Raw genomic sequence first — 12,588 nt, 5'->3', positions numbered from 1 at the left:
AGATCTGAAGTGGTTTGTGTATTTGCTGGGTGGATATTGTGGAGTTTATAACACCAGATCCTTTTCCCTTTTGGTCTGCAAAGACCTCCCAGGATTAACCCACTAAAGTATCTGCCTCCTCCCACTAATTCCCCATTGCAGAGGATGTCTAGGGAATCCACTTCCCAGATCCACCAGGATCTGGTGCTGGCTCAGCCTCCAGCAGAGGTGGGTGCCCCTCAGCATCAGGAGGTCCTTGTCCAATGCAGGGTGTGGACCAGCCCCAGGCACCTGTGGTGTCCGGAGCAGAGCCCTGGCACACAACCCCAGCTGCGGCTGCACCAGCACACCCACGCGCCTCACCATCCTGGTCCTGCTCGGACACAGACACACTAGCACTGCCCTGCCGAACCCCAGCGGCCACAGGCATCGGCAAAGGACCGAGATCTCCACCTCACATCTTGCACACGCACTTTAAGCCACCCAAAGATCACTGCTCCAGTGAGAAACTCCCAACTCCAGACCCCCAGCCCCTGCTTGGGTTTTATCATTTAACTGTTCTGTCTAATTAGTGGGAGTTTTGTGCCTGGCAACTCCGCTCCTGGCCTTGAGCCCATTATTTCGATCCTCCTCTGCTTGTAATTGGTCTGGGTACCTCATTTTGGGTGTGCGGTTGGGTTTTGAAAGAGGCTGCTTAAAGAAAAAGATGGAAAATTAATTGTAGGGGTCTAGGCTGCAGACTGCAACCGTGTAGTGTGTAAAGAGCAAAGAGGACCCATTGCATGGTCAGCAGCTCGAGGCCTGCTGTGTCCTGCATCCTGGGTGCCCCATGATGCCCAAACAACTTGCAAAAGGTGGATTTCAATATCTGGGTTTGGGAGTCAGCAATTCACCCTCTCCCAGGCAGAGAAGCCCAGGGCAGAGGGCAGGAGCACAGAGCCCTTCATGTTGCTGCACAGATGGGAACTAGGAAAAAAGGGAGTCTTTAATAAAATACTCTACTCCCTACTTACCAAAGCAGCACCTGAATAGATGGGTATTTCCCCCAAGATCTTTCCCCACCTGCCCAGCACACAGCCTCACCCTTGGTGGCACGCAGGGATGTGTGATTTCTTTGTGCATTCTTCCCTCTGTGGCACAGGGAGGGAAAGAGGGGATGAAGCACAGGAGGGTTTGCAACACATGGGGAAGGGACATCCCCTCTGCTGTCCTTCTGCAGTGCTCCTGACAAGTCTGCTCCTTGCGTCACACTCCCTTAGGAGGAAAATGGACTGTTTGGTTATGCACTTAGAGATTACCCGATGGGATCGAGCACCGAATGTTTATGCCTTACTGTTTTGAATGAGGACTTTGTAAACTTCTGCTCTGCAGGAGAGTGGAGACTGATTTACCTTTATTGACCTTTACCAGACTAGATTCTTCAGTGGTACAAGCAATAGACAAGTGCAGCTGATATATAACACGCAAGGCTTTGGATCTTGATTTGCACCTAAATGAAAGAGTACTTCAAAATGACAAACATCCCTGAGGACTAAATACTGCCTCTGAGCTGAACTTCCCAGACATGCATAACACACACTCATCACTGCAAACCCGTGTCTGCACAGGACCCATGCACAGCTCAGAGTCCCACGCCAGGAAATAGCTGATAAATCACAACCTTTTTCTAGTATCTTTTTTTTTATTTTCCTATTAAGTTCCAGGAGCATCCCTGCTGCTTTGAATCCCTTTGGTACTATAAAACACCTAAAAATAAAACAAGAAGAAAAGAGAAAGCATGTTCATAAAAGTTTCTGGTCCTTGTACTGTGGGAAGGAAGGTGGGAGGGTGCAGGAAAAGTGAGAAAGATAAGGAAGGCACAGATATCTGATGGATCAAGTATTTTCTCTTCAGTCCCTGTGACCAGCTTATAAGGATGTATTAAAAACCAACCTGTCCACAGATCTGGGGCTATGGTGGATACACAGGGACTTCAGTTCTAGCACCACTAAAAAGCCCGTCTGAAGAGCAACAAAACCATAAGACCTGTTCTGTAGAGCTGGTTACACAGTCCTGGTTTAGTTGCAGAGCACCTGGGAGCAATAAACACAAACAGCACTTTGCATTCATCCATGTGTCAAATACTGCACATCGTGTTCTCCCAAACTAATTGACAGAAACCAGCAGCTCCCCTCCACTAATGAGCGCGGCCATTGCACCTAATTATCTGAGGTTCTGTTCCAGGTCCTGTTACGCTTACACTCAAAATACATTTTCTAGCAAAGAGCGTTTTGCAGGGTGGGGGGAGGAAGAAAAGCATAAATCCAATTAAAACCCTAAAGGGGCAGAAAGGTGGAGAATGCTGGTCAGGCCAAGGAAAATGTTTTTGAGCACTGGGCACGTAACAGTAGGTCACTCGCTGGGGCACGTAACCGAGGATGCCCCACCGGTTACCCAAGGACTGGCAAAGCACAACGGCTGGTCACGGCGCTGTGGGTGGCCGCAGTCTGCTGCATCTGGCACCCCATCCCAAAGCACCCAAATTGCCGGGAGACCTCGGCGAGCCTTGGCTTCACCTCCTCGCTGCTGGCAGGGACTGCAAGCCCAGTCCCCACGGTGCTCGCCAGGGCCCCGAGGTTCCTCTTGCCCTTTCTGTTGGCATGGGAAGATGGCTGGGGGGTTGTTTTGCGTTTCATGTTTGTTGTTTGTTTGGGGTTTTTTTTAAGACTTCTGCAGATGCTTCCTGGCACCACGGTGCATTTGAGAAAGGTTTTGCCTCTTAATGAATTGTTTCGGTTAGGTGCCCATGGGACATTTCAGGTAAGGGGTGGCAGATAATGGCAGCGTTGCGTGGGAAGAGCGGAGCGAAACAGGGGCACTAAAGCAGCTTCAGGTGTTCTCCGTTTCCTGGGGACTGCGGAAGAAAGTGGCATCTCGGCAGACTGCTGGTCTGTCACCACCAGAGAGGACAGAGCCCACCTCGGGAGGCTGCCAAGGGGCTGAAGGGCTCGAAGACAGTCAGTGCAGAGGGTTCAACACAGGCAGAAGTGCAGCGGCCCTGGGACCGGGAGCGGTCCAGGAGGTGTGAGAGGAGGCAGAGCATCATGGAGTCTGGTGGCTGCTGTTTCTGAGCCCTGTAGGAGTGGGTTGGACTGGCTGGTGGAGAGCAGGAGTGCAGGTCACAGGGCACCTGAAATGGCACAAGAAAGCAGAAAAACTCTATGGGAGGCAGCTGGAGGCAGAGCGAGGTGTTTGTGCGGTGCCTGGCAGGTCTGGGGCACGCATCACTGCAGCACAAGAACAGCAATAGCCCTTTAAACCCACAGAAATACTTCCCAGGGACCCTGTAAACACTACAGTGCTCTTCAAAGAACTGAAATGACAGCAGGGACAAGCCAACTCGGGTGTCACACTGCAATTTATGTCAAATTTCTAAAGGCAAATCGCTGTTTGACTGGAAAATCTATAAGGACCAAAACACCAAATCAGACTGGAAAACAGCATGGCCAGCCTACAGGCTTCCCATTCTGCTTTCTGCTGAGATTATCAGCACAGAGCAGCCTTTGCTTGCCCTGTCCTGTAATCTAACCTCCAGAGGATGCTCCTTCTACAGATTGCCTGGTAGAACAATTCTCCTAAGTCCTCTGCTCCAGTCCCTGGAGTAATCATTTGCAAAACGTAAATACCATTAAACACCTCTTCCAGACTGGCAGGTGCCAGCGAGTTGTTCATCCTCTTCCAAGGCTGCTGGGATCTCCATGGCAAGAGGGCTAAGGGAGCTCAGTCTGTGCTCTCCGTGCCCCCGAACACCAGGGACCAGAGGTCTGACAGCTCTGTGCCAGCACCTGCCCCAGCTGAGCAGCAGCAGGAGCCCCCAGGCTCACAGTGACTTTAAACACGCACTTCACAGCCTTGCTCCCTTGGCTCGAGCTGAGCAAACAGAGGATGGGTGCTTCCAGAAGAGAGGTGCACAATGACTCAGATGTTGAGGGAGAAATCTCTGCCAACGTGTAAGCAAATGAGGGATTGCTCCATCTGCCCAGATGTCCTTGTTACCCTGAGGAGGAACCAGTCCATCTGCGCCATCACTGAGCTTTGTGATATCTTTCCCACAAAGGTCCTTTGGAGGCTGTTAGATTTGGGGTTATGATATTAAGTGTCGTTAGAAGAAAGCTACCCAGAGTCCCAAGAGAATAGGCCTGAGAAACCTCACCCAGTCCACCCAGTTCATCCTATACTTATGTCTTTCCCCATCTTTGCCAAACCAGTTCTTAAAAGACCTCCAGGAATGGATACACCACAACGTCCCCAGACAACCCATTCCAGTGAGTCACTAATCATTACTGGGAGAAACAAGTGTCTAACCTGCTGCATTTAAGCCTATTACCTCTGGTCCCATTCATCACCAGATTGCTCCATTCCTTTCTGCAACAGTCTCTTCTGCAGGTGAAGCCTACTGAGGTGTCCCACCGCACGCTCAGCAGCACCAGCTCAGATCCACCTCTTGGAGCTTGGCCCAGAACACACACACTGACCTTATACAAACGGGCAACACGGTCATCTTTTTCTCCATTTATCTCCAGTCTTCTTCCCCTGTCCATGCGTGCTGGTGTTCCTGTGGGGCCACCTCAGCTGGCTCTCTAGTGCATTTACCTGGCAGGGACAAGAAAGCAGCAGCTCTAAGACGAGTCTGCACCATTGCACAGGTAATCTTTTACCTGTCCCAAATACAAGAAGAAAGTGCTGGCTCAAGTTGCCTTCACTGAGGCTCAAACTTGCACTTTACCCTACAGTGGTAGAGGTCTGAGCTCACAGAGCTCAGCTCCAGCTCTTCTCTCCCTACTCTACCTCTTCTGGACCTGCCACTGATCGGATGGCTGCTCGTGGCTCTGGAGGACACAGAAGTCACAGCGGCTGCTCGTAGCAAAAAGCTAAATCCTGCTCCTGGGGTGACTCCATGGAAGACAAACGGTTGGGCACAATATACCTGTTTCCGTAGGGAAGCAACTGTCTTCTCCAGTTCAGCCACAAGGGACTCGAGATTCTTTCTGGAGGAAGGGCTTGGAGAAGGCGCCTCATTTCTGGGGTCAGAGATAAAAAGTGAAAGGGATTATGCAAATGTCAGCTTCCTGGATGAGAGAATCATCCTGCCGCTCCAGCATCAGCCTGCAAGTAAGCGTCAAACAGAAGTGCTCGCCTGCCAGGTGCACCTGCCAAGGGATGCCAACCCAACAGCCACCCAGCCCAGACATTTAAATATCAGAGTCAGGCTCGGCACTAAAGCACTGCAGAACTTTGACTGAGCTCAGCATCTCTCTACTGAAACACCTCTGGCCTCCAGACCTTTGCAGAATGCTAATTTCAAAGGCCTAAATGGACAGAGTTATTCAAAACTTTTCTCACGCTTCATAAAATGGAGGAGAAAGCAGCGGTGATACTACACCTGGGGAAGGCAGCCTTATGCTTGGCAGGTTTTTCCTCTGGGTAGCTGAAGCCAGGTGATCTCTTGCTCCGGAACCGCTGAGAAAGAGCCCTGAATTGCCCGCGTGTCTGGCAGTCTTGGGAAGGAAGGGAAAATCTCCAGTGAGTACTCGCGTTTAAAGCAAAACCATGTGGATTGCAGGCAGCGCTGCCCTCCTTCGCCAACCACCCTTGATACGTCTCTTATTCCAGAGGAGAGGAGGCAAGAAATGTGTGTAACGGGGCACGCATCATGCATGGATTCCCATGTCTCAGCTGGACATCCATACCCAGCATACAGCCCAGAGACCATGGCAAGGTCTGTGGCTTAGTGGCAGAGTTTTACAGACTCCCAAATGAGTCCGTAAAGTGATGGGGGGGGGGGGGGGATCACCCCGTTTCAGTCTCTCCCCCAGGCATGAGCTATGGGCTGTTTGCAGAGACAGAAGCCCTTGGCTAGGTGGACCTTTGGCCAGATTCAATGAAGCTAACAGGTTTCCTATAGAGGTGGTCGATGCCCCATGCCCGTGCCTCTCAGTGGTTAAGAGTCATTTGGACAAGTGCCCTTAATAATTTGGTTTAACTTTTGGTCAGCCCTGAAGTGGTCAGCCAGCTGGACGAGATGATCATTGTAGGTCCCTTCCAACTGAAATATTCTACTCTGCTCTGTTCTGTTCTACTCTATTCTTCTTGCATCCATTTGCTGACATGTGGTTCTCATGGTGTAGCAAGAAACCATCTCCTGGCATTTCATATAAGGTGACCGCATGTGACAAATGCCACCCAGAGCCATCCCCATGTCAGCTGGTGCTAGAGCAGCCTCCTTCCTCACCCTCACAACAGTCCTGCCACAAGCGAAGGTCCACCGCAGGAATCTCTTCGCAGCCAACCATGCCCTGCAGGTACGATGCCACCCTGAAGACATCTCTCTGGAGCTGCTGGATGTGGTCACTGTTGTCACAGATGACACGAGCGAGGGATGTCTGTCTGATCTGCGTCAGCTGTGCGGGCGTGAAGACGCCAGGATTCTCATACCAAAATCTGCAGTGGGTTGTAATCACAGCATGACTCAGGAGCAGAAAAGGGTGGAGAAGTGAGGCTGCGAGAGGGAGAAGAGTTCCCCTACATCTGTGTGGCAGCACCCACATCCTCAAAAAGGAGCTTTTATTCTGGTGTCAGGTGCCCTTTTCTGAACCCATAAACCCCTGTGAGCTGCTGGCCAGAGCTGCAGGGTGCCACCACCTGCGGGTACAGCCCCTCACAGGGGCACCCCAAGGCTCAGGCAGCTCTGCTCTAGCAGGCTGGGACACGGGTGAACAATGCTCCTGCCCAAAGTGCATCACCAAAGACGCGTCTCATTCACACAAGTCTCAAATAAGAATTAGAAGGAAGCTCCTGTGGACATTTTCTAGCATTTTCAGGAGATATTGGGCACATCCTCAGTGGTGCCCAGTGTCCTGCAGTGAAATGAGACTCATTACATCAGGAAAGGACACACTGGCAGGAACTGTGGCAAGTCCTCTTGGAAATACACTGGACAGAGGAGACTCTTCTTTGTATTGTAAGGCAAGAAATAACTAAAAATTACAGGTTCTGTTCCTCCCATAGGGAGCAAATCCCCCCAAACAGAACACCAAAGACTTTGGGTTGACTTCAATGATAATACCTGTCTCCATCCCTCAGCCTTCTGAACTGTGTCGTTAACAGGCACATCAGCGTTGGTCCAACTCTGGTACCAGGGACGAGATCCTCCACCATCAGTGCTGGAAACAGGTCAATATTTTTGGTAGTTCCATATAAACTGCAGGATAATATATATTAAAAAAAAAAAAAAAGTTAAAGACTATCAAAGAGTGGAGATAATAAAAATCTGACCCTATCATAGGAATTTGCATGTAAGGAACTCATCTGGACAATATTTATAATGGTATTATCTAAAAGACAATGGGATAAAGGTTTGCCTTGGAAAGGGGCAGCCAGTGCAGATAGGATGCAGTTTAGTCTCAGTGGAAAATAGCTCCAAGGCTCAATCTCCTCCCAAGCTACACCACAGCAGTGCCTGATGACATTCCACTCAGAACCAGCCTGCTCACTCGGAGAGCCCTCATTTGTCTTACCCTGTTCTTAAAGCACAGCTATTACCCTATCTTAACATCTGTGGGCAGCAATATCTGGGAAGGTTATTTGACGGATGTCCTGGGAGGAGCAGAAACTTTTCCCTGACTGATCTCCAGTGATTTTGATGCTTCTGAGTCCAGGCTACAGTACCTCCTGAGCTTTTCCCTGATCTCCAGGTTCTTTATCTCATTTCTGAGGTCCTCAAACTCCTGTGCAGATGAGAGGTTGCAGAAGACCCTGAAGTCATTGTAAGGTGGGATGCCATGGTCTCGCCCTCTCTGGATGTTGATAGCAGCCAAGTCCAGTGAGACAGAGTGCGCCATGGAGAAGAGTTTCTCAGTCAGCTCCATGTTGAGGAGTTCAGAGGGGACGCGCATTTTTCCAGGAACCCCAAAGAGCCCACGGAGGAGAGGGTCGATCCCACCCTCCTGCGTGATCCTGAAAGGGGAGAAGAAGGCCTTGTGCAGGGGGATGTGGCCTTGGCGGATGGGCTGGAAGGTTTCGTTCAGCCGGTACAGGATGGGGTTGATCAAGGTGTGCCCGAAGCGGAAGGCAGCAGTGGCAAAGGCGTTGAGAATCCCCGCATTGATGTTGGGGTTGTAGCCTTTGTACTCACCCAGCATCTTCATCCCAGCTTCCCCAAGGACCTTGGGGAGCCACTGGGCATAGGTGATATGCTGCATCTGGGCACCCACAATCTTCCGCGCCTCGTGGTACAGGAGGTCTCCATCCCAGTGGGGATTGAGGGCCGACAGCTCAGTGGCAATGCGGTTGTGCTCCCTGAACCACAGCGTGTGCATGGCTGTGAGACCCAGCTGCTCGTTGGCACGGTGGTCCCCGGCCAGGAAGCACGGCACGGGGCTCTCGTTCTCATCTCTCATGCACTCAGTGGGTGGCCCCACAGCAAAGGGAAGGAGATGCTTCCCTGAGCTGGGCACGACTTGCCCTTGCTTCAGCAGCCCGTTTTGGTTGCTCAGATCCCGCAGCTCCTGTGATTCCTGCTCTGTGCTGCCGTAAACATTGGAGGCATCAATGTAAGATGTCAAGTGGTTGATCTGCTCCCTGGCGTAGACGGAGTTCATCAGCAGGGAGGTCATCCCACTGCCACACACAGGGCTTGAGCGGACAAAGAACATGCAGCGCCCGTTCCTCACACGGGGGTCATTGGCAGGGACCATGACGGAGAAGCAGGGTGGGTCGTTGCTGCACACCTCGCTGCAGGGTGCTCCATCGGAGAAGCGGGACATGCTAATGGCTGCCACTGTCTGGTCCATGTCGTGGTCCAGAAACTGGCCCCACTGCATGAGCATGTGTGTGAACTGGTCATCGGGGGTGATAGTCTCAGTCCCGACCATGGCGGTGGAAACAAGGCGAGGTAGAGGAAGGGGCAGGTCCCTGGCATCTTCTGCTAAGGAAAACCCCCGGGGGAGGTTAAATCCGTTCTGGTAGGCAGGTTTGAGGAGCCTCTGGAAGGCTGTGAGGGATGCACCCCACATCGGGTGCTGCAGGTTGTTGCAAGAGCCGTCGTGGGTCCTGTACTTCTTGTGGAAGCAGATATCCGAGCAGTTTGGTGTGCGGCGGTGGGCAGAGCAGCCCGACAGGTTGGCAATCATGTTCAGGTAGTGAGGGGACACCAAGTCGTTGTACCGATAGCCTGCGAAGGTAAAGGCAGAGCACCAGGTCAGACCGCGGCCGCTGTAGCCATCCGGTTCGTACCACCCCGTGTAAGGGCTCCCTCCATGTGAAACCCATTGCTGGGTGGGCACGGGAAGGCCAGGTCTTTAATCGTGGTGTTGCTGTGTCGTTTATGGAAGGCAGATGAAGCACAGGGTCATATCAGGCCCAGAAAGAAGAAAAGAAAGCGAAAATAATTTAGTATAAACTGCACAGAGTGGAAACCAGAAATAATGTGGCTGGTAGACCAAACTGTGGGGGTGGTCTCGGTCTCCGTTCTAGGTTTATTTTACATCTCTCTGGGTTATTGCTGCAGCCCTGAGCACCATCAAGCATCCAAACTCTACGTGACAAGCAGCAGGGAAGCCGTGGGTGACTGCCAGGATGCTACGCCATGCGAAAGCGCTGAATAATGCTGTGCCGTGCGGATGCTGACAGGGCAAGGAGGAGGAGAGGCTGGCAGTCCGACCAGCCCAGACGAGACCTGCAGCCTGGAGAGAGACTCCTCGCACCCTGGAATACATCCAGGCAGGAACAAAAATATTTACAGGCCCCAAACGTACATGCCTGCTACATGATGATTCACACGTATGGGTAGAAACACGCCGTGTACAGGAATGTCTGTTGCATATAAAGGAAGCCCCAGTGAGCACGTTTTGGAGTACTGCTGCTGGGTGCTTGGACCTCACTAAGTACTTTTGGTGTTGCACTGCTTTGTTGCTTGCTATCCTGCCTCGATAAAAGGAACCTGAGTGCCAGACCCCATCTGAGTTTGTAGCTGAGAGGTCCAAGCAGCAGAGGGACAGGGGGATGACACCTCCCCTCCTCCGTTACAGCACCGGGTAGTCCGGAGTTCGCCGGGTTTTTCTCGTTGCCGCTGGGAGGGCAGGAAACACCTCTGGCCATGCTGCTGAGGGACTGAACCTCAGATCCACAAAGGCACTCCTCCCTGAGTTAGATAGCTAAATACTTTTCAAGATTAGAGCTTTCATAGCCAGTCAAGAAATCTTCAGCAAATGGGGGCACTGAAACACTTCCCCGAGTACTGGGTTGGAACAGTAAATGCAAGCCCAGCCCTCCAGCGGTTATGAAAACCATGGGATGTCAAAGAGAACTGCAACCCAGACAACACATTTCTTGATATACCCAAGATTGATGTGGACTTTGGTACACCGTTGTAATTTTTAAACTTTCTGGACATCTACACACTGTTGTTTTAATTTAATCCTACGCACAAAGTTAAGAAGGGAAACAAAATCTCTCCTACCTGTGACATTCATATCCACGATCAGACCTTGTTGCACATGTTCCTGAATCAGCTGCAAGGTCCTTTCAAAGATCTCCCCTGCCCTGGCTGTTTCAATGGTGTAGGGGTCCCGGGGGTAACGGAACAGAGCCAGCAAGTCATTGGGTGTCTTGGGGCGTCTGTTTCAAGGAATTAAAAGTGATGCAGGAACATTAAAATAAGCAGACTCTGCTCAGAGCAATGAGACTAAAGACAGCAAGAGGCAATCTCTAAGCCTCGTCTGGTGCTTGACCCCCAAAACTAGTGTGTAAGACCGATGTGGCTTGCCTGCATATTGCAGATGATTAAAAAGAAAGGATATTTTTCCCCAGGAAAACACACATATTTAATTTCCTCAGCATCTCTGGGTTTTTCTGCCATAATAATTTATTTTTCATTTTTCAACAACTGAAACCCAGAGGTTTTGGGCTTAATACAAACTATCCATCTTTTCAATAAAAACTTATATTGGGGTGGCAGAGGAGGGAATTACCATTCGCTGGAGAAGTCATTCTTCATTGAGGAAATAGTTAGAATAATTCCATTATTACTTCTGTTCACCATACACAAAGTTAGCTGCATTTATAAAATGACTGTGCTGATTAATTTTCTTTTCTGTGCACTGTCTCTGGAGTGAACTCCAGCTGACAAAATGCACGTTGAAAATATAAGTGACCTAAGAGGTGATATTTGTGTACCAGATTTTTCCAGAATCCCAAATGCCTGTTATCAAGTTCCATCACATCCTTATATCTACATGGTGCAGCTTCAACCTCCAATACTCAAAAAAATACCATAGCCTTCATTCGTGGATTGTCAGTGATAAAACGAGATTTGAGAAAGCTGCATTTGTTGTCTTTTGTGTCTCGTTTCTGCTGCAAGTCCCAGATCGCGGCGATTCACACACTTACTTGCTGAACAGCTCCGTGCGTGTTGAATTGATGGCGTGGTCCACGCTGTTGATGGCTTCCCGTATCGATGTGGCTACAAACGTGTCGCCGCTCCGACCAACGTCCGTGGCTTTCCAAAGCAGAAAGAAAGAACAAAATATCCTAAATGTACCTTGATATGAATTTGTCTTCCAAGCTCAAAAAAATCTGCTTGTCAGTACAAGCCCCGTAGTAACTCCACTGCAGGTCAAGCTGTGTCTCCATTTGCAATATGCACACCATGAATTTCTTTGTTTAAACAATTCTGAATTAAAAAATAACTGCCTGGAAAAGAAGGTGACGTTTTCAGGAGATGGCTGTGGAAGATGTATCCAGAGTTTGCTCCTATACAACTTTGCAGACAAATGCCTGTTTCAGTTGGTGATTAAACCAAAAGAAGAAAACGTAAAAATCACAATGAGTAAACGCAAAATAACATATTTACTTCCCACAAAAAAACCAAAAAACCTTCTAAAAGTCATTAAATTCATTTGAACGTATTGTTCATATATTAATTTTCCATTTGTGGAACACTTCTAAACCAATTCAAATTTAGTGTTAACACATCATATACATAATTTTAAATCAAAAAAGAAAGCTGCCGCTTGAATACCTTCAGAAGTAAACATGAATTCTTAAAAAATTACTCCAGAACGCATTTAAGCCAGGGCCTTTGTCACAGCTGAACAAACGAGTTCCCATTTGGCTACCAGCATATGCAACTGCCAGCTGGAAAATGAGGTAGCAATCAAAAATAAATCACAGAAATTATCTTAGGAATAATTTCAAATTACAAAGACATTTCAGATGACTCTCAGCTCCTTGCATACAACCCCTGTATAGAAAATGATACTAAATTAATCTAATAAGCTACTCACTATCCATGCTGGCTATTCCTGCATGCTGGACGAATACCCCTTTACTGCTATTTTTAACCTCATTGCTCGTCTGTGATTTTGTTTCGTTCTCCGTTCTTCCATACCCTCTAAAGAAGCACAAGTTCCACTCCTGACCCCTGGTTTGCCTAGCACAGTTGTCCTACTGCTCTTTATTCATTACAACTGCCCTAATGCACGGAGCAGTAGCTGGAAAACCAGCGACTTCTTTCCCATCCCCAGAGGACCGAGCAAACATTTCAGCCCCGGTATCTGCAGCACCAACGCT

General features: G+C 49.6%; 1 protein-coding gene across 1 annotated transcript in view; it reads right to left on the bottom strand.

The window, feature by feature from the left end:
* Window positions 1-3: 3 nt before the first annotated feature.
* LOC121094381 (peroxidasin homolog) overlaps window positions 4-12,588 on the bottom strand; it is a 50,657-nt gene continuing 38,072 nt past the window's right edge. Inside the window, exons 16-24 of the mRNA XM_040607812.1 lie at window positions 11,407-11,515; window positions 10,478-10,635; window positions 7,687-9,190; window positions 7,085-7,219; window positions 6,251-6,459; window positions 5,402-5,516; window positions 4,946-5,039; window positions 4,494-4,611; window positions 4-3,148 (exon numbers count right to left, since the gene is read on the bottom strand). Coding sequence (XP_040463746.1) covers window positions 4,516-4,611; window positions 4,946-5,039; window positions 5,402-5,516; window positions 6,251-6,459; window positions 7,085-7,219; window positions 7,687-9,190; window positions 10,478-10,635; window positions 11,407-11,515 — 2,420 coding nt within the window. The 3' untranslated portion in view covers window positions 4-3,148; window positions 4,494-4,515. The remainder of the gene's footprint in view (window positions 3,149-4,493; window positions 4,612-4,945; window positions 5,040-5,401; window positions 5,517-6,250; window positions 6,460-7,084; window positions 7,220-7,686; window positions 9,191-10,477; window positions 10,636-11,406; window positions 11,516-12,588) is intronic.

The sequence above is a fragment of the Falco naumanni genome, chromosome 10 (genome assembly GCF_017639655.2).
Source record: "Falco naumanni isolate bFalNau1 chromosome 10, bFalNau1.pat, whole genome shotgun sequence".
In the NCBI taxonomy this organism is placed as follows: domain Eukaryota; kingdom Metazoa; phylum Chordata; class Aves; order Falconiformes; family Falconidae; genus Falco; species Falco naumanni.
This window is presented reverse-complemented; position numbering and strand designations above follow the sequence as displayed.